At 37.9% G+C, this 27,164-nt stretch overlaps 2 protein-coding genes across 2 annotated transcripts; one reads left to right on the forward strand and one right to left on the reverse strand.

Annotated features, from left to right (window-relative positions):
* The first annotated feature begins 650 nt into the window (after window positions 1–650).
* On the forward strand, window positions 651–6,478 carry trim35-13 (tripartite motif containing 35-13). Its single transcript, XM_042719778.1, is given in 8 exon segments — window positions 651–884; window positions 886–928; window positions 930–1,334; window positions 2,969–3,064; window positions 3,166–3,396; window positions 3,487–3,509; window positions 3,599–3,717; window positions 4,762–6,478. Coding segments are annotated over 8 exon segments (1,572 nt in total). The 5' UTR covers window positions 651–765; the 3' UTR covers window positions 5,298–6,478.
* An 805-nt stretch (window positions 6,479–7,283) lies between these two features.
* On the reverse strand, window positions 7,284–27,021 carry LOC109056001 (long-chain fatty acid transport protein 1-like). The gene is given in 13 exon segments (XM_042719779.1): window positions 7,284–8,291; window positions 9,285–9,431; window positions 9,532–9,696; window positions 10,900–11,037; window positions 19,602–19,728; window positions 19,822–20,031; window positions 20,999–21,108; window positions 21,276–21,366; window positions 21,448–21,536; window positions 24,529–24,693; window positions 24,774–25,168; window positions 26,385–26,552; window positions 26,695–27,021. Coding segments are annotated over 12 exon segments (1,962 nt in total). The 5' UTR covers window position 26,552; window positions 26,695–27,021; the 3' UTR covers window positions 7,284–8,133.
* Window positions 27,022–27,164: the final 143 nt, after the last annotated feature.

Genomic DNA, 27,164 nt, shown 5'->3' on the forward strand with positions numbered 1-27,164 from the left:
GGATGCATAGACCAGAGGGGGGGGAAATCCCCCCATCCCCCCGGCAAATCGCACCCTGATTGAAAGAATGATAAACTCTGCTCTGTACCAGAAAATTATTGAGGAGAATGTAAAGACGCTTGTTTTTAAATTCACGGTGAAGCCTGGCTGGGTTATCCTCCTAAACAATGATCCCTAAAGAAAGCTAAACTTCTGAAATGGTCTAGACACATTCCAGAATGAAACTCCAACGAAGTGTGGTTGAAGTGGCAGGATCTAATATGCACCGTTCACGCGTCAACACCTACAAATGTCACTGGGCTGAAGCAGTTCTGCAAGCAGGAGTGGGCCAAAATTCCTCAATAGAAATAACTACAGGACACATTTGGTTGCAGTTATTGCTGCTAATGGGGGTGCAACCAGATACTGGTTACAGCTCCATTAGAAACATTAACTGCAAATAGTGCTGAATGTTTTATAACCATCTTTAATGAATGCATGAAAGATTTCACTTGTTGTGGTGTTGTTTATGAAGATTCATGGAAATGTTTTGGATAAAGTGCTGATGATATTCAGTGTAACACTGAAGATCAGGAGGGGGCAAAAACTTTTTTCACACCACTGTTCTTGCCAGTTTTCTGTTTATTTATCCTGCCTTTTAATTATTCTTATGAGGTGGCATACATTATCTTCTCCAAAGAAAATCTTGACACATTTCCTCTTACGTCAGTGCCAGGGTCAAATCGCTTTCCAGGAGCTTGATGTTACATAATATACAGAAATAATATGGTTAGGCATTCATCAGAAGATATCATGTGTCGGCCTAGACCTTGCTCAGTGATGTATCCTCTGAGCAAATACTGCAGCCAATCAGAAGACAGATCTCCCAAGGGTAATCTAAGTATGAGGGAGGGCATAGTATCCCCTTGTGACCCAACCAGGCAATGAAGGGGCTCAAAGGAGCAATGGCCTCCAAGCAGTCACATCTTGCAGAAGACCTGACCTGCCCCATCTGTGGAAATATCCTACAAAAGCCGGTAGTGCTGTTTTGCAGACATCGCTTCTGTAAACTCTGTCTGGAGAGCCTGTGGAATGGTGGAGGATCTTGCGAATGCCCCCTTTGTTGTCAGCCATCATCTTTGGGGGAGCTCATAGTCAACACCACGCTTGAAAAGACCTGCGAGGGTTTTCTAGAGCGCTGCAAAAATGACCCTCTTGCGTGCAAGGAGCATGGTGAGACCTTGACCATCTTTTGTTTGGAGGATCTGGAACCCACTTGTAGCAAATGCAAATCATCTGCCAACCACAAGGGTCACAGGTTATATCCAATAAATGAAGCTTCACATGACTGCAAGGTATGTCTACATACAGACTCATGGTTGCTTGCATCAATGTTTGACAATGTTTAGATACAATGTTGATTCTAATCTATAGTTTCAACAACTGTACCTTCAATTCAAGGACAAGAAGGAAACCAAAAACCTTTTTTGAGAATAACCATTTGGACAACTGTTCCTTCTCTTTAAGTCCTTCTAAATTGTTATTTATGGATTCGTAGCTGGGTTCATTATCAGACTATTAATAGCTGTATGCTAGGGCTGAGGCCTCCTGGTAGGGCTGAAACCAGATGCCCATGCGCTTAGTTTAGAGTTGATGAAAGTATACACTAGTATCTAAAAAAAATCTCCTCAGATTCTAAAAATCTTTTAATGTCAAGACCAAGGACGGATTAGGGTTACGAGGCCCCCTCTTATCATTCTGATTAAACCAGGGAGTTGACATTATCCTATCTTGGTCTCACTAAAATGTCAGAATTTTTATTTCATGATATTGGCCTGATCTTAGAAGCTAAGCAAGGTTTGGCTTGGTTAGCGCTTAGAAGGGACTGGCAGTCCATCCAAGAAAGTTCTCAAAACATTGGGATAGACTCCAGCACTTCCACCGCCTTACACTGGAAAGCAGTTTGGAAAATGAATGGATGGATGTATTTTCCACAGTTATGTTTGAACAACTGTACACTTTCAAAAGTAAAGTTTCCAAAATGGGGGTTTCGCAGTAATGACAGAAGAACCATTTTGGATTCCCAAAGAACCTTTCAGTGAACAGTTCTTAATAGAACCTTTTTTTTTCTCTAGTGTGAAGAACATTTTAATAAAGAACCTTTTACCAAGTGGAGGGGTTCCATGGATGTTCAGTTCTAATCCCACTGGTCCAGGCTATAATTCAACCTTGTTCAAGACTATTAATTCTAATGCTTTTTTTCCTCCTAATGAACCATTTTCACACTTGGAAGTTTGGAAAACTGAAATAAACTATAGCAGGGTGAACTTCTCTAGAGTTAGAAAATATTGTTTCTCCCAAAAGCAAAAATAAAACACAGTTGCATTTTCATGCCTTTCCGAGAAAAGGATAAAATATAAAGCGAAAGATTTAATTTACAGCAGTTGAGTAGCAGCATTAGGTATCCCCTTGGAGCAGCGTTGACTAGTCTTTCATGAGTTAATTCCAGGGTCATGTAACACAACATATGATGCTATAAATGAACGTTACATAAATAAAAAAACAACAAAAAAATCATTGTCATTGAAGGCTGTGAAAAGGGTCCATTCTTCTTGTGGATGCTGGTGCCTTCATATTTTGCCATTTTTTTTTGTCCCAAAGATACACTCTTAAAAATAAAGGTGCTTCACGATGTCATAGAAGAACCTTTTTGTCTTAATGGTTCCATAAAGAACCTTTAACATCTGAAGAACCTTTCTGTCTCACAAAAGGTTCTTTGTGGCGAAAGAAGGTTCTTTAAAGAACCTTTGACTGAATGGTTCTTCTATGGCATCGCTTGAAGAACCTTTTGAAGCACCTTTATTTTGAAGCGTATTTGACAGAAAAGTTAAAAAAAAAAGTTTGGGTCTCTCTAAATGAATAATTAAACAGATGTGTTTCATTACGGGCACAATTACTAACTCTTTTTTGTGTTATCATTTGTATTCAGGAGGAACTCAAAAATGCTTTGAAACCACTTCAGCAAAAACTGAAGCTCTTCCAAAAAGCAAAACTCACTTGTGAGCAAACAATAGACCATGTTAAGGTATTTTCATTTTGAATCGGCTTTGTTAAATCAAACAATTATAGATAGAGCAAATTAATTTCCCATTTCAGAAAAAGTCAGTGATAACGTTCTCATTACAGAGTCAGGCAGAGAACACAGAGAGGCAGATACGAGAGGAGTTTGAGGCACTGCACCAGTTCCTGCGAGACGAGGAGGCATCCAGGCTTTCCATGCTAAAGCAGGAGGAGGATCAGAAAAGGCAGATGATGAACGATAAGATTGAAGATTTGGAGAATGACATCACTTCACTTAGCAACACTATAAGAACTGTTGAACAGGAGATGAGATCTCAGGATATCCCATTCCTCAAGGTGAACATTTGTAAAGGAATGACTTAAAACACAAATTACAATTCACATGCTGCATTTTTAGTAATCTGCTTCTATTTTTATTTAACCTAGAACTATAAAGACACCATAAAGAGGTACCCCCCCCCAAACCTCATCTAATTAAGTATAATTTGCTCTGTGACCTAGTCCCAGAATAACTCTGTGTTCTCTGCTGTATTGACAGAACCTGGCGTATTCCCCAGGATCCAGAGATGATAACAGGTTCACTGCTTGATGTAGCCAAACATCTAGGCTCATTAAAGTTTAAAGTCTGGGAAAGAATGATGGAAATCCTTCAATATAGTGAGTATATTCAGTATCAAACTGCCAGGTCATTTCCGTGCTTTTACATTTATTTATTTGCCAATTTTAAACCTCTATCAAGAAATGTCTGTCAAATTTAACCAAAAAGGAAAAAAAAAATTAAATTATGTTATATTATTACCAAGACTAAACATTCAAAATTGCCAGTAGCCTATTATAATGTGGAAAAAAACTCATTCACATTACCGTAATAAAAAAATACTAAAATAAATACATTTATAAAAGTATGGTTACATTTTATTTACGGTGCCCTTGCTACAATGTACATTTATGAGTACTGAGTAAAATGAATTAGCTACATGCATTTACTAAAGCAATCAGCCCCGTGAAGGCGTTGTTTACAGTGATTTTATAACAGCTAAGGGGCGTTGTTAGGCACGACACGACACGAAGGCACGATTTATAAATTCAGTGTAAACCAGGGCTTCACGGGGCTTATTGCTTTTATAAAAAGGTTATTCCATATAAGTAGTAAGGTTTCACAAAATAAAACAGAGCAAATAAAGTGTAATGAGATATATATAGAGATGTATATAGGGATGTGTATATATATATATATATATATATATATATATATGTGTGTGTGTGTGTGTGTGTGTGTGTGTGTATATTTCTTTATGTAAAAATATAATTTATGTATGCATGTATGTATTTTGGTTGAATGACCAGGTCTGCGCTTTTGTGAATTGCAGACCTGGAGATTTTCTCACGATATTCACACCTTAAGCAACTGCATGTAATTTTGTGTATTCTTGCAACTTTGGAGCCCCTGCAGTTAAGTGAGTGGAACTCATTGAGGCAAATAACAGAGGATAGTATTGCAATTACAGTGGATAACTGGAGTATGTAAAAAACCCCAGAAACCATTCACCTTATTAGAAGTCACTGCACCAATAAAATGATTTCGAAACTTGACATTTTAAGGTACAAAACCAACAAACAAAACTTACTCACAGTTGCTTTAAAGAGGCCATTAAAGAGAAACATTAGCATTTTACCTTTCAAACTATTCCTTTGCTGCAGCTCCAGTGACTCTTGATCCAAACACTGCGGCAAGCTGCTTCCTCCTGTCAGAGGATCTGACTACAATACAGTGCTGCTCTCAGACCTTTAAACTCCCAGAAAACCCTGAGCGCTTCGATATAGGTGCAGAGGTGCTGGGCTATGAGGGCTTCAGCTCTGGGCGACACAGCTGGGAGGTGGAGGTCAAAAACAACACCTACTGGGTCATTGGAGTTGCAAGCGCATCCATCAGCCGGAAGGGAAAGCACGTATTGACCCCTGCTGAGGGATTCTGGACCATTAGGCTACGAAACGGAGAGTATAAAGCCTGCACTGCCCCATGGTCCCCGCTCACTATGACTAAGGAGCCGCAGGTGGTGAGAGTCGTATTGGACATGAACAGGTCCAGGGTGACTTTCTACGACCCACGAGAGAGAACACCTCTGTTCACCTACACGGACATCATCACTTCGAGAGCATTCCCATACTTCTGCAGCGCCTGTAAGGAGCACCCACTGAAAGTGTTGCCAGCATGGATCTCTATTAAGACAGACTGATGTGAAGAACGTGCCTCTCAGCATTTCTTTCCTCAAGTCTCACTTCATATGTTAAGCTCACACTGTGCGAATTTGGCCACGATATGGTCGTCTGAGACAAATTTTAAAATTCCTAAAAAATTCCTATAATCCTAGGCTAAAATCTGAAGTCTTTGATTGCTGGTTTTACATGTTCACCGACAGCGGATTAATGGCTGTTGTGATTTAATTTGACCTTGTTTATGAAATTCTGGCAGTGTCAGAAGATTTGGCACACAGTCCTGCAGTGTGACTTCTCCTACGATGAACATCTTTCAAGACAAGCAATAATCATAATTAATGCTAGAGATTTCTTATAGCTGCATAAACTCTGGCGCTCCCATCCTCCGCTCACAGAATTCATACGATATGTTGCCTTTGCTATGATAAACACCGGTTTGCTGCTGTTTTCATTTGGGTGTGTAGTGCTGCTTACACTATTCTTCTTAAAGGGATAGTTCACCCAAAAATGAAAATTCTGTCATCAATTACTCAACCTCACCTGTAAGACCTTTGTTCATCTTCAGAACACAAATTAAGATATAGTGCCATCTAAATCTCCTTGCTGTCTGTGGGAGGGTCAGAAAACTCTCTCAATGCATCAAAAATATCTTAATTTGTGTTCCGAAGAGGTCTGACAGATTTGGAATGACATGAGGGTGAGTAATTAATGACAGAATTTTTGTTTTTGGGCTAACTATCCCTTTAAATACGCCACTATTGCTGCCATTCATATATTTTTCATGATAGCCAACATTTCAACATTCAACAATGCAGAGCGCGTTCTTGCACGCATTCGTTTTTAATGCTTCTTGTCTGTCGTACAGTCTGACATTAATGATAACTGAGATCCCACAGTGACATGATCATCATGTTCGTACAATCTGACAAGTAACAATCGTAAAGTGTATTAAAATCGCACAGTGTGCACCCGGCTTTATACATGGTGCATGTGGGTGACTTAAGAAATAAGAAATAACCTTTAGTTTCACTTGTTTTGGATTTTAAAAATCCTGATAGTGATAGATGATATAGTAGGTGAAAAAAAGTATGTGAAACGAGTAGTATGTATGAATGAACTATACACAAGTGCCCATGTGACCTGCTACTTCCGGCGTGATTCTGAAGTGTGCATCCAATGGAGACTTTTCAATGCCATGAGGCCACAGGAGAGGAGCTGTGAATGGCAGTGAAGCAACGCAACTGTTGGTAGGTCACATGACAATGACAATATGACGAATGTAGACTGTCCATATTACATTAATTCTACATTGAACTTTTTTTCATGGTCGCAAAGTAATTACTTATTCAAAAGTACCCACTCAGAGAGTATGTGAAACAGCCAACGTCTAGCTGCTACTGCCACACAAAATCACTTCAGAGGAGATGACAGGTGAAAGAGAGATACTCTACCTGCACCTGAACAAAGTTTGCTTGACAGTGTGGGCGTTTTTTTGGATTCCGTTAAAATCCGTATTTTGAGTGTGATTCATTTAAGTTGAAGATGAATAGCATCACAATTAAATTGTTATCGTGAATTCTTTTGGCCGTGATAACTGTGTAGTGAAAATGTGATATTGTGACAGCCATTATAAGAATTATATTATTTAAATGTGAATATTTTTGCATTTATTTTTAACAATTATTATATATTTTAAAATATGACCTTTGCACAATTTTTGTGAGATTCAAGAAAAAGTAAACATCAATACAAGGACATGAAAATCAGAAAAAAGAAAGTGTAGTGAAAATTATTAAATATATTAAACATTTAACAAAAATTAAATGTCAGGCTCAGGATAATAAAAATGGAAAACAGTGTAGAGAAAATCTGAAATTGTAACAGTCCTAATACGAATTACTTTATTTATTTAGTAATTATATAATTTATTTAAATATGACCCATACATTTAACAAAAATGTCATGTTTATGTCAGGACACTGGAATCAGAAAAGAGGAGTCTGCAGTAAATATGATTATTTATTATTTTAACCATTCAGAAGTCTGCAGTAAATTAATGATTACACGGTTTTAGTTTTCAAAACGTTTTTGTTCTCATGTCAATGTGAGGCATTTCATCTTGTCATATCGCACATGTGTAAAGTTCGAGGAGGTAAAATCTAAGGCACTTTGTTGTGGCTCTTTACAATGATATGTTGTATCTTTCAGCTTTCTAAAAGTCACTTTGGAGTTAGGCATTTTATGTCGTAAAAATCTCAAGTCTGTTAACATACACTCATTATCATCTTTTCAGGCTAAAAAAGTATTGTAGTGGTTTAAGTCTATAGCAGGGGTGGCGAACTCCGGTCCTGAAGAGTTCAGCTCCAACCCTAATTAAAACTCCTGTAGCTTCCTAGTAACCCTTCAGACCTCGATTAGCTTGTTCAGGTGTGTTTGATTAGGGTTAAACCAAAACTCTGCATGACTGCAGCTCTCCAGGACCCCTGGTCTATAGTGTCAAAACCAGACAGTGGAGTTTTTTATCTTTCATCCTGTTGGCTCAAGTGCTTGTGTTTAAATTGGGAGTGAACATATATTTTGTCACCTGTACGCTACCATCAAATCAGAATACCAAACTAAAATAATTCTCTCTCACCGTCTCATCTATTGCATAACAGATATTCAACTTGTCATTGTGACGACAGCTTGCTACCAAATTGAAGGAACCCTTTAAAAAACAATTTTTTAATTTAAACTAAAATGTAAATGCAAAAACTGTCTAAATACTAGCAGAAGAAATCTGAGTGGGTTCTGTTGCATCGTGGTAACACTGACGTAGAAGACCAGGTAGGTTCAGACTACCTTCTCCTCTTTGTCTCAAAGGGATATGCTGCCTTTTTCAAAAGCATTGTACAGCTCCTCGGTCACAAGCTCGTAACGGCCTGCTCTGGAGTTCAGAAAGTAGATCTGGTCAGTTGTGAGCCGTGGATCGTATCCTTCCCTCTGCAATCTGGTCTTTTGGATTTTAAATGTTCCTGTGAATAGTTAAGAGTAGGAAATCAGCTCGCAGCATTCATATTAATATTTTAGAAAAGGATGATTTTTTTTTTTCAGATTAAGCATCATTTTAAATAAACCGCCATTGTAGCCACAGGTAGATAAAAAAAAATTCAAGACGCAATCTAGCTCTAATAAAGATTATAGAACCCTAATCTAACCCTAGTGAACATGAAAATATTTAGGGGTTATTTTTTAAAAAATATTAAATATATTTTATTTAAATAATATGACCTATACATTTCTTTGTGAGATTAAATGCCCATGGCAGGATAGAAAATCTGATATTGTGACAGCCCTTATAATTATAATATTCAATTTAATAATAAAAAAAAACTGTAAATGTAAATTTGACCCATACATTTATTTTTGAGATTCAACAAAAACTAAATGTTACAAATTAGAAATGAGGAGTGTAGTAAAAATGTGATATTGTGACAGCCATAATAAAAAGATATATATTTTAAATATTTTTGTGTGTTTTTTTTATAATATATATTTTATTTAAATATGACCAATACCATGACCATACTCATTTATAAAAAGAACAGTAGAAATCTAGTTTAAATAATCAACATAATGCACAATGATATTTAGTAAATTCTTTGCATTTTACCTATGGTAATGTGTAGTTATTAAGAGAAACATTTACTTTTTTTACTAAAATATTTTAATTTATGAGAAATGTTATGCTGGGATTTCTGCAAATATTTTTAAATGGTGATGAGAAATCGATTCTTTGTAACAGACTGTTTGAAGAAAGCAAACATCTCTGTCTATATGCTCTCATATTTCCAATTTGTGAGACGAGTTTTCTAACTGAAAAGCTTAATAGCTCAATAAAAGCACATTAATCATTGTGATATTTACATTTTATATCGCTTGTAAAATTACAGTACAGTGCATATATGGCAAAATACTCAATATATCATCGATTCCAGGCCATATAGCATCTGGAGATCTTTCCTCACCTGTGGTATCTACACATGGGGAGATGCGTAGAAATATTGGCCGTGCATAAGGAGGAAGAGCTTGCTGAACCTCTTTCAGGAAAGAATTACAGTTGAAGTTTCCTGTTGAGTCAGCAATGGCAGCCATTCCAGCCTTTCCCTCCACACCTATAAAAACACACACACTGTAAATGAGGATATCTGACGGATACATATGGAATTATGGGTCCTGTGAACTTTAGCACAAAAATTGCTTTATCTGTCTCACCTGGTACATTTACTCCAAACACTGCTACATCAGTTTGTCCCAACAGGCTGCTCAGTGTTCCCTCCACTTCAGTAGTGGACACATTCTCACCTTTCCAACGAAATGTGTCACCACTCCGGTCCCGGAAGTACATGTATCCAAGCTCGTCCATAACTAAAACATCACCTAAGAGACACCATACCAACAAAATAAGTACACTGCGTAGTGCAACAGCCAATTTCATAAGTTTAAAATGTGCTGGACCAGAAAACCTTTGAGGGTGTGGAAGAAAAATAACAATATCCCTTGACTAAGAAGAACGTAAAAAGTAGACTTCAATATGCTACAAAGAATTTGGATAGACTTGTGGTGTTCTGGAAGTATGTTTTATGGATTAATGTGACAAACTGGATTTTTTTGGACCCATCAGCGGTTTGTCTGGTGCAAATAATAAGCTTATGAGCGGAAGAAAACAATCCTCATGATCATACTAAATGGAGGTCGACTAGTCTTTTTATGGGGTTGCTTTGCTGTTGCAGAAGTGGAAATCTTGTTCATGTTACATTTCGGTTGCTTTTGTAAATTAATAAAAAATAATAATATCCTAATATCGATCGCCGGCCACAAATTTTATTGTGGCATGTTTTGAGTTATCTGTAAGTAATGTTTAAAATTGCATGTTATTTTTTATTTAGTACTGTCCTGAATAAGCTATTTTACATAACAGAGGTTTACATATACTCCACAAGACAACATAATAACTGTATTTATAAAAATGTACATACACTTGAATCTTAATACTATGTGTCATTTCCTGGATGATCCACAACTGTTTTTATATTTTGTGATGAGTCCCTTGTTGGTCCTGAGTAGTTCAACTGCCTGCTGTTCTTCAGAAAAATCCTCCAGCTCCTGCACATTCTTTGGTTTTCCAGCATGTTCTTCAAACTTTAACAAAAACAAAAAGTAACATTTTGAGATCCATATTTTCACTCCGAGGACAACTGAGAGACTCATACACAACTATTACAAAAGGTGAAAACATTTACTGAAGCTCAAGAAGGCCACACTTTTGTATGTAAACTTTTGAATGGGTTCATTTTTATAAATTCAGTTATTTTGTCTTCTGGAGTATATGTAAACATATGTTATATGAAATAGCTTATTCAGGACAGTACTAAGTAAAAAAAATAACTTAAACATTTTCAGGATCCCTCTTATTTTGTGTCAGTTATTAACATTTTGCACATTCTGCAAGGGTTATGTAAACTTATGAGCACAACTGTATACATTTAAATAATTTTTCATTTCACCTGCCACTGCGGTAAGTTTCACACTGTTAGAAACTTCTAGACACTGACACTTATTTGCAGTGTGTTACAAGTGCACCTGACAGATATGCAGAGTCGTTTTTCTTGAATACATTGTAGGCGATCTTCTTCCTGGTGGCATCCTGACTAGCGTACCCATCAAACCGACGCAGAGGATCCTCCTGATTAATTCTCCCCACCAACAGCCCAGGCTCTCCTGTGAGTGGAAGTCAATACATGAAGAGAAAAACCATAACTAGTTATGATAAATTATAAATATTTAGATCCGCTGTTAGTATTTACTTGACATCTCAGTGTAAACTGTCTGTCAATTCTAAGAACGTTCATTTCCTGGTTAAGGAAAATAACTTTCTTACTGTACAATACTACTCAGAGCATGTAGCAAAAATCTGCATGATCAGGGACTCCAGTTATGAGCAAACAATGAACAACCTCAAGTGTGATACAAGTAAGACTCACACACACACACACACACACACGCACGCATATATTTGGCATAGGAAAAAGGGTTAAAGCCTAAGCAGAAAAGAAAAGAGAAATAAAAACATGAAGCTATAATACAATTTGATATTCAGCAGATCTACAGCCTGAAGGAAACATCAGTTTCTTAGTTCAAACACCTTTGTAAAAAAAGGTGCAAATGATACTTAATGTATCAATTAATAAGATTAAGTTTTAACTTGCACATCTTGCCTGTTTGAAAGAGAGTCCTGATGCACTTTGAGGGTCAAGTAGGTTGGCTGAAGTTAGGTGATGAGAAAGAACCATTTCGAGTCAGAGGATCTTGATGAATGGATAGACTAGGCTGGAGGCCTGGCACAAGCTTAGGTTGGGTTCTTGAGGACTCTTAGCTCCGCATCTTGCCCTGGAGTTTCTGAATCTAACAGAATTTCTCTGATCTGGTGATCAGTGATCTATAAAGTGTGACGATGTCACACCCTCAGGATTTGTGTGAGCCAATGAGGAATGGTAGCTTTGGAGGGAAATTTTACGACCCTTTGTCTCTAGCATGTGTTTTGCATATGGTTTTTGATTGGATGTCGATTAAGAAACTATTAAAGATTCTGGTAACACTAATACCTTCCATAGGTATCAACATATAATATAAATGAACATTTAGATCATTAAAAATGCAGCCTAAAGATACCAAACATGGCATACCTGTGAACTCTGCAATTCTAAAATGTTCATTTTAAAGAGTTTGTATCAATACATAAGCGACACACTATAAGAGGAAAAATAATGAGATGGGGAAAATTGGGTAATTTTCCCTACATTTCTCAAGTGGTTATATCTAGAGGGAGATAGAATTAGGATGGACTAGAGAGAGAGAGAGAGAGAGCAAGGAGTGGTCTGAAAGTTACACTTTACACTCACACCTAGGGTTGGGAACCGAGAACTGGTTCTTATTCAGAACTGGTTCTGTTCTTTGAAAAGAATCAGAACCGTAAGCAATTTCTAAGTTTCGGTTCCAAAAACGGTTTTGGTGCGACACATAACCAAGCACTGTGAGCAGCCTTCCGCCGGTGTTCTGACGATTTGGTGTTTCCCGTAAAGGATGTCACAAACCAAATAACAGAAATGCCACCCTGCCTCTTTAATTACTGAACGTGCATTCCACAGACGCGCTGCGTCTTTAACTGCCGAACACATTGTTTCCCACGACTGTACTGCACTCACACCTTTGATAACTGTGCACAACATTTTGTCTGACTGTACATATACCGGCAGCGCAGCACCTGCCCCCACTAAATTACATTATATTTGTCCCATATTTTCATTAATATACATACTGACTTCAACTTGGACCACTAAATAAACACACTGCTATTGTTATGTAAGTATGAGTTAGATTATTTAGTGTACAGGTCATTTCAAGAGTGATAAAGTGATAGAAAATATTTATTTTCATGCATTTTAAATGTTTAAAAATGTGGAAACCACTCCTTGCATCACACCATCTCCTGACTGCATTATTATTTGTAAAATAGGGGCTTTATGGAGTGTGTGTATACATGGTTATAACAGCTCACATCACAGGCCTAGCAGAGCAGCGATTGATCTATGCTGTCAGCATGCAGAGTTGCATGTGGTCAAATGAGTTGTGCTCAGTCACATGAAACTATTTCACAAATCAAAACAGCATGTTCACTTCACAGGCAATGATGAATTAATAGTTTGCTACACTAGAATAACAGCATTAATTTGATGTAAATTTTTCACATGAGCGGGTCAATATGAATACAATGATACATAAACGCATAATAAGGCCTTAAATCGGTGAAATGAGGAGCATCGCTCCGATGACCTACAACAGTGCTGAAAGTGGGGATTTCTTCGCCCAAGATCAGACTGATTTATTCTGGTACCATTTATGTGGGCTGCTAATCTGAGATTTCTTTGTCAGAAAAGGCACACCCTCTACTAACAACAGAAATTAGGATTTCTTCGCTAAAATCAGGTTTGTTTCTTATCGTACAATTTAAACACATTATAGCACTGAAAACTTTCTACTGCTTGTAGGAAGGCACATTCAAGCTATAGTTTTATCTGATTTTGATCAGAAACCGGTACGCACATGTATAAGAAGTTACTAAAACTTATGAGACAGACACATAAGATTGATTGCTTATTGCTTTGAAGGGACCCCCTCCTCTCTGTGGTTGCTGGAGGTATTATGGTTCTGTTTGCTGAGTTGTAAAGCAGAAAGTGCTGGCTCCTCCCTCGTAGTTTGGTCCAAGCCTGAGGCAATTTGTACTGCTGAGGGAGGGTGAGGTAGTAGGGTGTCTGTCCCACTGTAGTTCCTTTTTGCAGCCTGTAAGAGTACCTGAGTTCTCTTTGGACCATGTCAAGTTTGTCTTGAGTGTTGTTCAGCTGCTGGATCAGAGTCTCAATTCTGGCAACTTTGTCTAAGAGCTCAGAACTTGCTGTTTTAATAGTAATATTGTGTGGGAAAGTTGCTTTCGGCTCTGGTGCAGTAGGTTGTCAGCAGCCCTGGGTAGAAGGGTGTTCCTCAAGACGCCTGGCCAGTTCTTTTGGTCTGCCGTCTGGGCAGTTAGACTGAGCATCCCCAACATTTTGGCAAACTCGTGTTGAGAGTAAGGGCTAGAGACTAATACAAGATCAAACAGAATGTGGAGCTCGGTTTTACAGCTAGGTTTTGCCAGGTGTGGTTAGCTGAAGTATTAGGTTATTATCGTTCTTATTGTCAAATTATCACTCAGAACTTATTGATGGTTCACAACACGCTCAATCTTTGAGGAAGTGAAGTAGAGGAGGGAAAAGGAAGAGGAGAGCATTCCTATTCAGATTATGCTTATTACTTGGTGCTCAGGACTATAGTTGTGCCCTAGTATTTGTCTAGATGACTTGTGTAACGGGGTCATAAAATTAGAGCACACGCTGAAAACAAACAAATCAAAAATAAGTGTCTCTGGTTCCTTTTGAGGTTCTGAGAGAAAATCAAACCAAAGTGAAACAAAAGGGGGTATAAAATGTAAATGGATTTAAAATTAGCTGACTGCTAATATTAAAACAGGGTAATCAATCTGGTATTAGGAACAATCAGTAGCACTAGGGATTAACTGTAAGCTTTGTGTTGGGCAACACACCATGGTTGGTCACAGCTGCTGCGTGTTCAGTTCCCAATCCTAGACCATACCATGTGTGTGCCCCGCCCTTCGTAGCGAGTTATTCACCGCGCTATTAAAAACCCACAATAACTTAATAATTCTTCTCTAGATAAACAGTTAAAATGTAGTTAAATTTAGATTTAATTAACTAGTAACTGAGCAATAGCATTCAGGAAGGATACATCTAAGTTTGTTACATTAGCTGAGAAGAACTGAAGATAGGGAAACGGACAATAGAGAAAGTGAAAAATCAGAAACTAGGGATTAGGTTCAATTTAAATTACTTCACACTGCATACACACATGCTGTATTTAAAAGCTTCAAGTAAAGGGTCCTAACCCCTAATTGTTAAAGCTATTCGGTAGCCTAAGATGAACGATGCTGTGAAGTGGGTTTTAAAATGTGGTGCTTTCAGTCCTTCAAGACTTGTTGCATTAAATAAGCACCTCCGTGAGTGCTTCTCTAATTTAACAACAAACTTCTTGCACTTGTTTAAAGAATAACAAAACTGGTTTACTGTAAGTTAAAGCTGGTTTAAGCATATATGTAGTTATGTGTGCCTCACACATAAATACTGAAGTACAGTATTACACCTTTAGTTTCACTCAGCGAGTGAAACACAGGTCGCTAGGCTTGTATATATACAGTCAAAGTGTAGATGAATTGCATCGATCTAATTATAATCTATAAGGCCTTTATGCTGTAGAAAGAGGAGCATCACTCATATCTACCTTTATATAACACTGTACTGAGATTTCTTCATCAGAAACAGTTTAAACAATACTGCAATTTTGTGATTTCTTCACTAAAGCAGATTAATGCATTATGGTACAGTTTGGACAATGCTGCTGAGCTGAGATTTCTTCGTCAGAACAGACTTGCACTTTAATACTGAAATTAGGGTTTCTTCGCTAAAATCAGATTAACCTTACACTGATACCATTAAGCATGAAATACATAAAGACTCTTTCAATCATAATTTAGCTACCAATTCAAGCCTCTATTTTATCTGCATTTAAACAAGCCAGCAAATAGGGACACAAATGCGTATCTCAAGTCACGCCCTATTCTTACCTAGACTATCAAGCACACTTTAGGTTGACAGTGTTTTAAGCTCATAATCTTTGTTTTATCATGCCCGGCGTTCTCCCCCAATTACTGTAGTGAATCAGCTTAAAGGGTAAATATGAATAATCAATCATAACTAGTTACAATTTGATATTCAGCAGATCTACAGCCTGAAGGAAACATCAGTTTCTTAGTTCAAACACACCTTTGTAAAAGGTGCAAATGATACTTAATGTATCAATTAATAAGACTAAGTTTGACAATTGCAAAATCAGGCCGAAATGTAGTTCATTTTGAGTTTGTTTCGGCAGTTCGAAACAGCTGACCAAAGCGAACTTTCTGGGGGAGTTCGTTTGGCTCCTAAACACCTTTGAGTTTCCATTGGTCCGTGGCGATTATGCAATCGGTGGGTGTGTTCTGAAACTCCACCTTCTCTGAAATGCGATTTTTTCCCCCCGGTTCGTATCTCATTTAACGGTCAGGCTAGAGAACAACATCTCCTATCACTAGCAACATAAATGCAATGTGTCGAATAGCTGAGTTGTCACAGATATATTTGCACCTGTACAATCGCTCACAGACATACTTAAAAGATTCAGAGAAAGCATTTAATTCCTAGAAAGAAATTGCAACGAAGCTTGTTGTCGACGACCCGGAGTTATGCAAAAAGCGACGCAAAGAAACATCCGAGACAAGTTTTCCAAAGCCATGAAAAGAATGAAAGGAAAGAGTAAAGATATAAGGTAGCAAGTTCCAAATACATGTGTTTCAAATAAATATTAAATCATACTGCTGCTGCTGTTGTTTTTCTTTCAATGAGCAAATTTAAAGAGTATACAATAAATGAAATGCCAAACGAACATACAATAATAAGCCTTTGTTTTTATCAAAAGTAAATCATGACACCATTTAAAATATAAAAAGGTATTACAATTTATCCAGTTTAATAAATGAAGTCTAATAAAATAAAGAAACAAACTGACTCCAAAAATACTTTTCCACATCAATCTAAAACATGATACTTGAGACATACACACTTCCCATAAAGGACTGATTATGGAAATAGAATGGTTCTTTTGTATTGCAAACATGATACTTGACTCTGAACTGCTGCTTATCATTATTCTTTTGTCTATAATATTCTGACCATTGGTGCCCGTCTCACATCTAGTGCCTACACTTCATCATTTCATCGTTGTTGTGTTTAGGGGATATGCGAGTGTCACAACGCATGTTTACATTAATCTACACCCTGCCTCCAGCAGCGCAGGGGTGTCGGAAGTTCGAAAACAGTATACCGTCGCTCAGCCTTTTCAAACTTTTTTTTGCCCCCAAACGAAGACCGAAAACAAACTTCGTTTGAAGTATACCAGGGCCTTTAGGTTGGGTTCTTGAGGACTCTTAGCTCTGCATCCACACCTATACTTTCTGAGGCCCCGTCCACACGGAGACGCGTTTCTGTGAATACGCACAAATTTTTTATCGGATAGGCGTTTCGTCCACACGGATCCGGCGTTTTCGTAAGGTGAAACTATTTTTTGAAACCGGGTCCCAAAGTGGATAAATTTGAAAACGCCGTCTTTGCGTTTTCGTCTGGACGGCTTATCCGTATATTATCTGAAACGATGACGTCATCAGCCCACGTCTCCCCCCTAGTCAGACACCTCTACGTCACGTAACAGCAACAAAAACATGAACAAACACTGAACGATTGTCTTTTTATTAACTAACATTAACACAGAATAATAAATGTATTGTTCCATGTTCATTTGTGTACCACGTGCAAGGTTTATGAGCATAGTCCATGTCTTCTTCTCCGTTTTTAGTGTCTCTCTGTGGCAGAATTACAGCGCCACATGCTGGTCTGGCATGTATACTACATCATTTTGCGGTTTCGTGTGGACGCGGATATTTCTTGAGACGAGGAAAAAAAAAGATCGGATTGGGGTAAGCTCCGTCTCCGTGTGGACGGGGCCTGAATCTAACAGAACTTCTCTGATCTGGTGATCAGTGATCTATAAGGGCAGCTGTGCCCTAACGGTTAGAGATTTGGACTTGTAACCAGAAGGTCGCAGGTTCGAGTCTCGGTGCTGGCAGGAGTTGTAGGTGGGAGGGAGTGAATGAACAGCGCTCTCTTCCACCCTCAGTACCCATGGCTGAAGTGCCCTTAAGCAAGGCACTGAACCCCCAGTTGCTCCCCGGGTGCTGGATATATAGCTGCCCACTGCTCCCTGCTTTTTTTCAACTCTCACTGCTTAAATTCAGAACACCAATTCGTCAAATACAGATCACCAAACTACATTAACTTTTAACATACTTTACAAATGTCACGACTTTCAATTCTAACACCACATTCAATATAAAGTCTGACGATGTCACACCCTCAGGATTTGTGAGAGCCAATGAGGAATGGTAGCTTTGGAGGGAAATTTTACGACACTTTGTCTCTAGCATGTGTTTTGCATATGGTTTTGATTGGATGTTGATGAAGAAACTATTAAAGATTCTGGTAACATTAATACCTTCCATATCATATAAATGAACATTTAGACCATTAAAAATGCAGCCGAAAGATACCAAACATGGCATACCTGTGACCTCTGCAATTCTAAAATGTTCGATTTTAAATGATTTAATGATTTAAAAAATTTGGTACATTTCCCTACATTTCTCAAGTGGTTATATCTAGAGGGAGATAGAGCTAGGATGTACTGTATTAGTACAAGGGTACATTTGTCTGTTTCAAAGTGAATTTAGAGTGAAAACTCCATATTCCTTTGAGTTATAAAACAATCTTATCTTGATGTATGTCTTTGTTACCAAGGTAACCAGAGGCCTGTTCTGCCCTTTTGAGGTGTTAGTTGCATTTCGGGGGAAGGGTCCATAGACCCTCATAGTTGGCCCTTTGGTTAGATCAGGGGGGGTTAAGGCCCGGACACACCAAGCCGACTTCAAAGAACTAGCGGCGACAAAAGCCAATGGTGTTGTCGCCTCGCGTCGGCAGCATCGGACCAAAAAGCTGTGCTGGAACACACTGCAAAGACTACAGCTGACAGCAAACTATGTGTCTATATCAGCAGCTATCAATAGTATATATTCGTCATTCAAAAGGAGAAACCGAAATATAGGAGATAAACAATATACGAAATGTAAACAAAGCAGTGCTTGCTTACCATTTTGAATATCAGTAACGTTGATAACTTTAATCATTTTAAACGGCTCAAATTGTTATGAAAACATTTGCGTATTAGAATGATTGGGAAAGATCACATAACATTTAAACAGACTTCTGTCCTTACCGCCTTCACTGTTGTCATCACTTTTGCTTTTTAATTCTCAGCACTGACTCATTCGCTAAACTGAACACACAATCAGAGCTCGGCCCGACAATGGCCAACGGCCGATCGTTGGCTTGGTGTGTCCCAGGCTTTAGATATTATTTGTATATAACAAATAGTTGTGTCAGATTGGTCCAAATGCTCCACTGTTGATTATTTTGTAAATTTTTCTAGTTTGATGCAGTCAAATAATAACCCTTTTAACTTGATAAGTGTGCTTTTTTTTAACATGAAAAATTTGACATTTTAATGACATTAATACATTTTTAAAGGGGTCATGACATGAGAAATCAAATTTGCCTTGATCTTTTGGCATATAAATGGTACCATTAAAACTTTCATAGCTTAAAACGCCCTCCTCATTATAAACCAAGCATTTATTTAATCAAGTCTTCTTCTCACCACAGGCTCCGCCCACTGGCATTCACTTGCTTAACGGTTGACACTTGATCCTGCTGAATGCGCGTGTCACGTTGTGTCAAAAGCAAATAGAGATTACAATCACTGCCGCTATCTTGTCTACACTGGATCACTTTCTGACACAGTCCATGCGCTCGAGACTGTCAATAGGACAAAGTGCTATTATCCAAATATGTTTTGAGGCCACCATATATCAGACTTCTATTACAATTACAGATTAGATCTAAAATTATGTGAAACCTTTTTCATTAACTTATATTTGAGAAACATAGATATCAAAAAGAACTTGGCTGTGAACGCACCAGGTCGGCAAGGCACACACAGTCCCTGCTTGTCCCGAACCAGTTCCATGGTTTCCTCATTCACTTTCAGCAGTCGGATGGGGTACACGTTTGGCAGAATGCGACTGTTAAAACCACAAGCTCCAACCTGCAGCATCGAGAGTGAGTTTTTACTATTCAGTTACCTGTTACAACTGATAATTGCATGTTCAACATTCTAAGAACAACACTGATACATGACCTTGCCATCCATATTGGCAATGCTGCAGTTGCACTCGGTGGCTCCATAGAACTCGCCGATCTGTTTTACTCCGAAACGCTCCATAAAAGCCTCCCACACGCTCGGCCGCAGACCATTTCCCACGGCTAGACGCACACGGTGCTGTCGCTCAGAGGGGCGCACAGGCTGAGACAGCAAGTAACGGCAAATCTCGCCTATGTACTGCACAACCTGCAAGAAAGGGAGCAAAAAAAAAAAAAACTGTTGTAAGAGTACGAACTATCCATAATTATGTCACCTATTTATATTTTTTTATTACTCAGTTTACTTATTCATCAACAATAAATCATTAAGATACTTATAAAAGAATCATGCTCTGGATGCTTTATTTAAAAGAACATTAAAAATGCATTTCTTTCAAACAATGACTTGTTTTTTCTTATGTTTTCTATTCTATATTACAATACATTTTATTATATAAAATCATAAAATCTCACTTTCCACAACCTTCACCCTCTCTGTTCCTCTCTGGTGGAATAAGCTATAAACCTCCATCCGAACTGCTGACACCATCACATTTTTTTAAAAAGCAGCTGAAGACACATCTCCTCCACAAGCCCTTAACCACTCCAACCTTAAACCAATGCACTTAACACCCACACCCCCACAAATTCTCCTCTTCTTTAGCCTGCTTTCTAATCTAGTTGTCAAATAAACTTGGGACTGAATATTAAGAATACTGTTTGCTCCTTGACAAATTGCTTTTGGATAAAAGTATCTGCTAAATGCATAAATAACCAACATCCAGGACGCTATTATGTCATCATGTGACAAGATAACCATACAGACGGAACTGGTTGCAAAGAGAGTGCTCTTCGAGACCCTTAAAGTCAGTACATCTTTTAAAAATATCACATGAATACCATTTTATTTTGGTTTCAAATGGTATAAACCCAAGAGGAAGAATTTTTTTTTTGTTTTATTCAAAGCAACGTGCACACAAAAAGTGTACACTCAGATGTATTTAATGTGTAATAAATAATGTGACCCTTGACCACAAAAGCTGTCATAAGTCGCATGGGTATATTTGTAGCAATAGCCAAAAATACATTGTATGGGTCAAACTGTTTAAAATGATCATATTCATAATCTTGGGCATTCTTATTTGTCATCAATAACCATAATAAAAGTTACTTACAGTACAGTTATGTTTGATGCAGTCTTCCCAGAAACGGCTTGCAGAGAACTTCTTCTTGACCACCACAGTTATACCGTGAATCAGACACTGGCCCACCCCCATAATATTACCTGTAAAAGAGTAAATTCAACAGACGCACAGCATGTGTTGAGCTGTTTGTACAATCTGCAACAGTTTGTTTGAAACCAACAGCTTCTGACATATTCATCGAAAGACAAGGAGCCTATAATATCAGCAGCTGATCAGAAGCAACATGTCTGTTATATGTACAATATACCTGCTGAATGGTAGAGGGGTAAACAGTCATAGATGATGTCATCTGGCCGCATTCTAAAAGAATGGTACCCAAAGGCAGCAATCCTGTAATACTTGGAAATAGAAGCAGTATATGAAAACTCATTTCAAAAATGGGCCTAATAGTATTTCTCTCTGATATTTATGAATGTGACGTGGCTGCGAGCAGGTTACCGACTGTGCACCACTATAGCAGCTTTAGGGAGTCCTGTGGTGCCAGAAGTGTAGATATAGAACAAACGATCTGTGACAGAAAAGAAGGAAGAAAAAAATGGATAAAAATGAATAAATGCAAATGTAATGTAAATATAAAACAGTGATGAGACATGGCTGATGCTTAGACTACTAGTTTACTGCCAACAGTCTAGTGCGCAGGATATACAGTTTACTATACGTTTAATAACGTAAACATAAATGATGAACATTATATAATACACTTGCTTAATTCAGTAAGTTAAATCGTTTTATAATTACAGAATAAAATGTATCAACATGTTTTAACTATTAGCAGTCTGGTTAAATAATATTGACTTATTATCTAATTTACTTATTATTATAAAAACAATAGCACATTATCTTTTGCTGTAGTATCAGAAATTTGATTGACAATCGTGAAATTTTACTGCTATTAGTATCAACTACTGAAATTTTGGTCCTATAACATACCTAGTGAACGATTTACATATTGATATTGAATTCGGAGTGTCTATTTACACTAAGTGCAAATAGCTCGCCTTGTTTGCTGAAGCTATTTACACTAACCCCGCCCCACCAACGTCTAGTTAACACTATAAGAGACAGCCAGAAATCGTCAGCTACAGTGGCCCAGATGGTAAAACTTTTTTCTCCCTTTTCAAATTTAAAATCACATCAGAAAAGCATTTCTTTTTAATAAAAATAAAGTATCGGGTAGGGTTAGGATAGGTGTAGGGAGGACTTTACTGTCCCAATAGGGTGGCATCCATTTAATAATGTGAATTAAAATTACAATTTACACTCAATAAGTTAATATTGCATGCAGTTTTACAATGTACTACAATAATGAGGTGCAGATAATTGCAACTATTTGCAATAAGTAGTACAATTTTAACAGTGTAAATAGAATCTTTAGCTATTTGCACAGTGTAAATAGCAGATCACTAAAAAATGCTGCTATTCACACTTAGTGTAAATAGCATCTATCGCTAAGAAAATATGCTATTTACACAGTGTAAATAGCATCTATTGCTATTTGAACTTAGTGTAAATAGTCTCTATTGCTATTTACACTTAGTGCAAATAGCTGCTGCCTATTGAATTTTGCATTGGCATTTTTAAATTCTGAAACATTCTAAATGATTCTATTCTGAGATTTTTAAATTCTGAAACATTCTAAAATTATGCTATTCTGACATTCAAATATTTCCTTCTCTGTATTTTCTGACTCTTGCCTTTCTCACGCAGACACTCGTCTTCAATTAGATTATTGTCTCATATCATCAGAGGAGCTCTTGACAGAATTGAGGACCACTTCTGATGAGTGGATACATTTATTTGAGGTAATAGATCTCTATGACTTGCAAATTAAAAATCTAATTAATATGCTACTCAAACTTTGTGACTGATTTGGGCTTATATGCAAACAAACCAATACCTCTGCCAGCAGCACATTCTGATGTGGTCTAACTACGACTTGTGTAATAGGTAATCCACCATATTTTGTAATGAATAGAGGATAAATGCAGTCTTGGAGAACTGGAATACTTTCTTATTGCAAGGGAAGACATCAAAAATATACTTTTCATACTAATAACGGACATTACACACAACTAGCCACCAGGATAAGCAGACAATGTTTATACATGATTCTAATACCGTCTGTCCACCATTATGGCTTTAAACTAACTGTCTAGAAGTTTCTAACTTACCTCTATAAAAACTTTAATAATGGCCCACAACAGAAATTTTGCTACAAAACTGCAGCAGCAGAGATGGTAAAAGCACAAGACATGGAATAAATGTAACACTCCAGTGCGCTGATAGTCAAAGTAATGTACACATAAAGACGATAATAATGCCACCTGATCCATTCATCAGAAGGTTCATTTGAATGAACCTCTACAGTAGAAGTGTCAAACTCATTTTAAATGTGCATGCTGCTTTTTAAAAGTGGAATAACTTGGTGTTCTTGTAGGATAAAAAGATGTGGGTTTACACGCCTCAGAATTAAATACCAGTTTATCTGTCCTTCTGTAGCTAAAAAATAATATTTTGAATACAGCATACCCATTTACAGGGGTCATGAATTTTTTATTTTTATTTTATAATATTCCCTGAGGTCCATTTATAATATTGGCACATCAAATGCAGTCATAATTGAAAAATAAATAGCCTTTTTACCCTGTTTTTGACCCTCTGGTTTGAACACAATGTAATTTAAATATGAGAATACTTTTGCAGATGGTTTCAATGATTATAACAGGAGTTTTGGTGAGAGCAGAACTCACACTGAACTGAAGTGATTGACAGCTTCAGTCAATAAATATCAGCCAGCTATTGTTGCTATTTTAACAGTATTAGATTTTAATTTTAAATTTTATGTTTGCATTTTCATTTTAGTTCAAATATTAGTAACTTTGTTGTGTTTTGTAATTTTTATTAGTTGTTTTTAAATATGTCTATATGGTTTGAGTTATTTTAGTACTTGTGAATTTGACTTTAGTACAATGTGAATATGAATATTCAGTTAATGGCTTGATTTTGCATGATGAATAAACCAAAATTCATTTATTTTACTTATCAATACCTTACCTATCAAAACAATTTATCACAGGCCAGGCTCTAGGATTAGCATGCTTACTTATGTGTTGCAGCATTACAGTCCTGTCCCTTTTTTTCCATAAGAGTTGGTTTGCGAAGCTTGTGTTCAAGGCATGCAAAAACAATGTTCTTCCACACCTTAACACTGCACAGCATTTGGAAAATCTATATCTAAATCTATATTTATTCCAAGTGACCCTGTTGTGATCCAAACATGAGCAAGGATCTGTGTCTTGTGCTGATTTATTCATCTCTACTGTATAATTAAATCCTTGTAGTAGAAAATGAGCCTGCTTGGCTTCAATAAAAGCTGTTTTTGGACTAACAAGGTAGTTTTGAGTTACTTGCGATAATATGTTTTTTTGAGGAAAATTTGATTTATCAGTTAATGACCCTTTTAATACATTAAACATCTTTTTTCCTAAAATCAAACTCACCGTTGAAGCCCTTGGACATGACACAGGGTGGTGGGTTTCGAGGGGCAGATGCCAGAATGGAGTCAAGGGGGTGACAATTCAGAGCGGCCATCTGGTCTGGTCTGAGGTCTCCCGTGCTGAACCGCACCATGCTCTCACTCAAAGAGGAGCTCACTTCAGACACAGCTACATGCACACAGGGAGGCACGTGCAATTAATTAGTTGCATGATCCAGATAAAAGATAGATAGATGGTCGTAGGCTCACCGTCTGCCAACTCTGCTCCGAAAACCAGCGCTCGGGATGCTGACACCCCCAAGCAGTGCAGGAGCGAATCCCGTCGGAGGTTAAAGTTGATGAGCGCGGCTTCTACGCCTACTTTGGCCAGGCCCAGCCAGAGCGCCACTTGGAGCGGCCGGCTCTCCATGAAGAGCGCCACCACATCTCCTGCGGTCCAGCCCTGGCTCAGTGCCCAGTGGGACACAGCATTGGAGATCTGATCTAACTGGGAGAAAGTCCACGTTTCCCCAGTGGCTTCATACACAAGCGCAGGCTTGTCTGGGTGCCGAGCCACGGTTTGTGCAAAGATGGAGGGTATGGTGTTTCGGTTTCGAATATGATGCCATAGTGCCAGTTTAACCTTCAGCAGCACGTAAAGACCGCTGATGGACAAGAGGAGGAGAAATCAGTTATTCAAGCCTGCTGAAAATAATACAGTGAAGCACTGGTCATTTAACTCGCTATGCACTTGTTTAATATTCACATCTGAAGTCACCATTAATAAATGTCCTTAAAGGTTCTGTCACATTTAACACTCTTTTTCTGCAGCCGAAATCCAGTCATTAGAATAGGAAACCCCACGACTGAGAATTGTGTGTGAGGATGAAAGATTTCCCCATGCTTATTTCACAACAGGTTCAACAGGATTATGTTAATGTGAACACACTGACAGCAGTTCTTTGGTTTCATAACCAAATTTGCGCTGATTTGCCAACCACTTATTGGCACAAAATGGACATTGCGACAGGAAGAGAGAGTTATTATGAACTGGATGAACTGCATGGATAAACTGTTTACAACAAGACCGGTGACATGCATTAAAAAAATGGATAGGGTCCATTTTGATTGCATGCCTATGTTTAATTTCAATGTTTCATGGAAAAAACGGTTACATACAGGTTTGGTAGATGAGGACTAAATTATGATAGCATTCTTTTCTTTTCTATGATAAATGTTTCCTTGGGATGAAATAGAAGTAGCAAGTCTACCAACAGATATTTTCTTCCATATTGTGACTCACATCCAAGTAAAAGTGGTTATTTTATTTTTATTCATTGGTTTCTGATTTGTTGGGGGCAGATTTGAATGTGAGCTTGCTGTTGATTGTAAGTAAGGGGTGGAGTTTAAGTGGACAAATTATTGGAGAAGCCCTGCATGAGTCTCCAAAGAGAAGTCTCTCATTTCACCAGAAGATGAAGAAATTTTGTTCATTACATGGGCAAACAATTAAATAAAAAAAATCTAAAAATCTAAAAATGAACATCACAATGCATTCAAAAAATAGATATGGTACATTTCCATTTCATGCCAACCTTAAAATAACATCTGCAAAAAACAAACAAACAAAAACAAAAACAACAACAACAAACAGCTAAAACCATTGCTCGTTGTCTGGTATTTGCTGGTTTAAGATGGTCTACCAGCAAAACCTGCCAGTCAGGATTTGTTGGTAGTGGTCTTCCAGCCTGACCAGCTAAAGAAGTGGATAAAACCCCTCTAAAACTAGCCTGCAAACCATTTCTGACCACGCTGGAAGACCAGATAAAACCAGGCAACTAGCCTAGGTTGTTTTTTTTCCCCAAAATATCAGTCACTCACTTGATGTCTCTTTTAGCCGTACGAACCACCACATACAGGTACCGCCAGCCTCCTGTTCCTAAGTAAACACCCAGACCTGCTGCAAGGCTCCAGGACCAGGATGCCCCAAACAGACGGAGCAGGCCCAGGGAACCCAAGGACAGGGAGCCACTTGCCACATAGTGCATCCTGAAACAGGTTCATGCTGCACATCACTTTTCAATCACAAACAGAGCAGGTCTCCACTTTGGTATTCAGAGAACATGAAACACGTGTCTACTGTTTGTTTATGGTGGTATCATAAAGCAATAACACAGTCATGAAAGCTTACCTATGGTAGAGAGATATACAGTTCAGTCAGCCCTGATCTGTCAAGACATGGGACGACCTTGCAGTGCAGTTAGAGGTTGACTGACCACAGTTATGTCCAAACTACTGACCCCTGTGAAAACAACACGAGCGACCGGGGTTGGGGGGTGGGAGTGACTTGCTACGATAGTCTGTTACATTCAGAAGCACACTATTCTGTAAGTATCTTCACTTCGTGTGCAGCACTTTTTTTTGACAAACTATGTGTTTACTAACAAGCACTGGCTGTTTGGAGCAACATGAAGCCGGAGTTGGTGAGAAAGCTGTTCAAAATGGCAGAAAGGAGAGGGTGTTTTCACAATAAAAGCGTGGAACCCGTCGAGTCATTAATGAACTGGTAGTTCGTTGTTTATGATGTTATTGACAATTTTTATTTATACTTAACGTGAAACACACGCGACATTTTTTTTTTAACTTTATAAAAAAAAAAAG

This window comes from Cyprinus carpio, chromosome B3 (genome assembly GCF_018340385.1).
Source record: "Cyprinus carpio isolate SPL01 chromosome B3, ASM1834038v1, whole genome shotgun sequence".
Classification (NCBI taxonomy): Eukaryota; Metazoa; Chordata; class Actinopteri; order Cypriniformes; family Cyprinidae; genus Cyprinus; species Cyprinus carpio.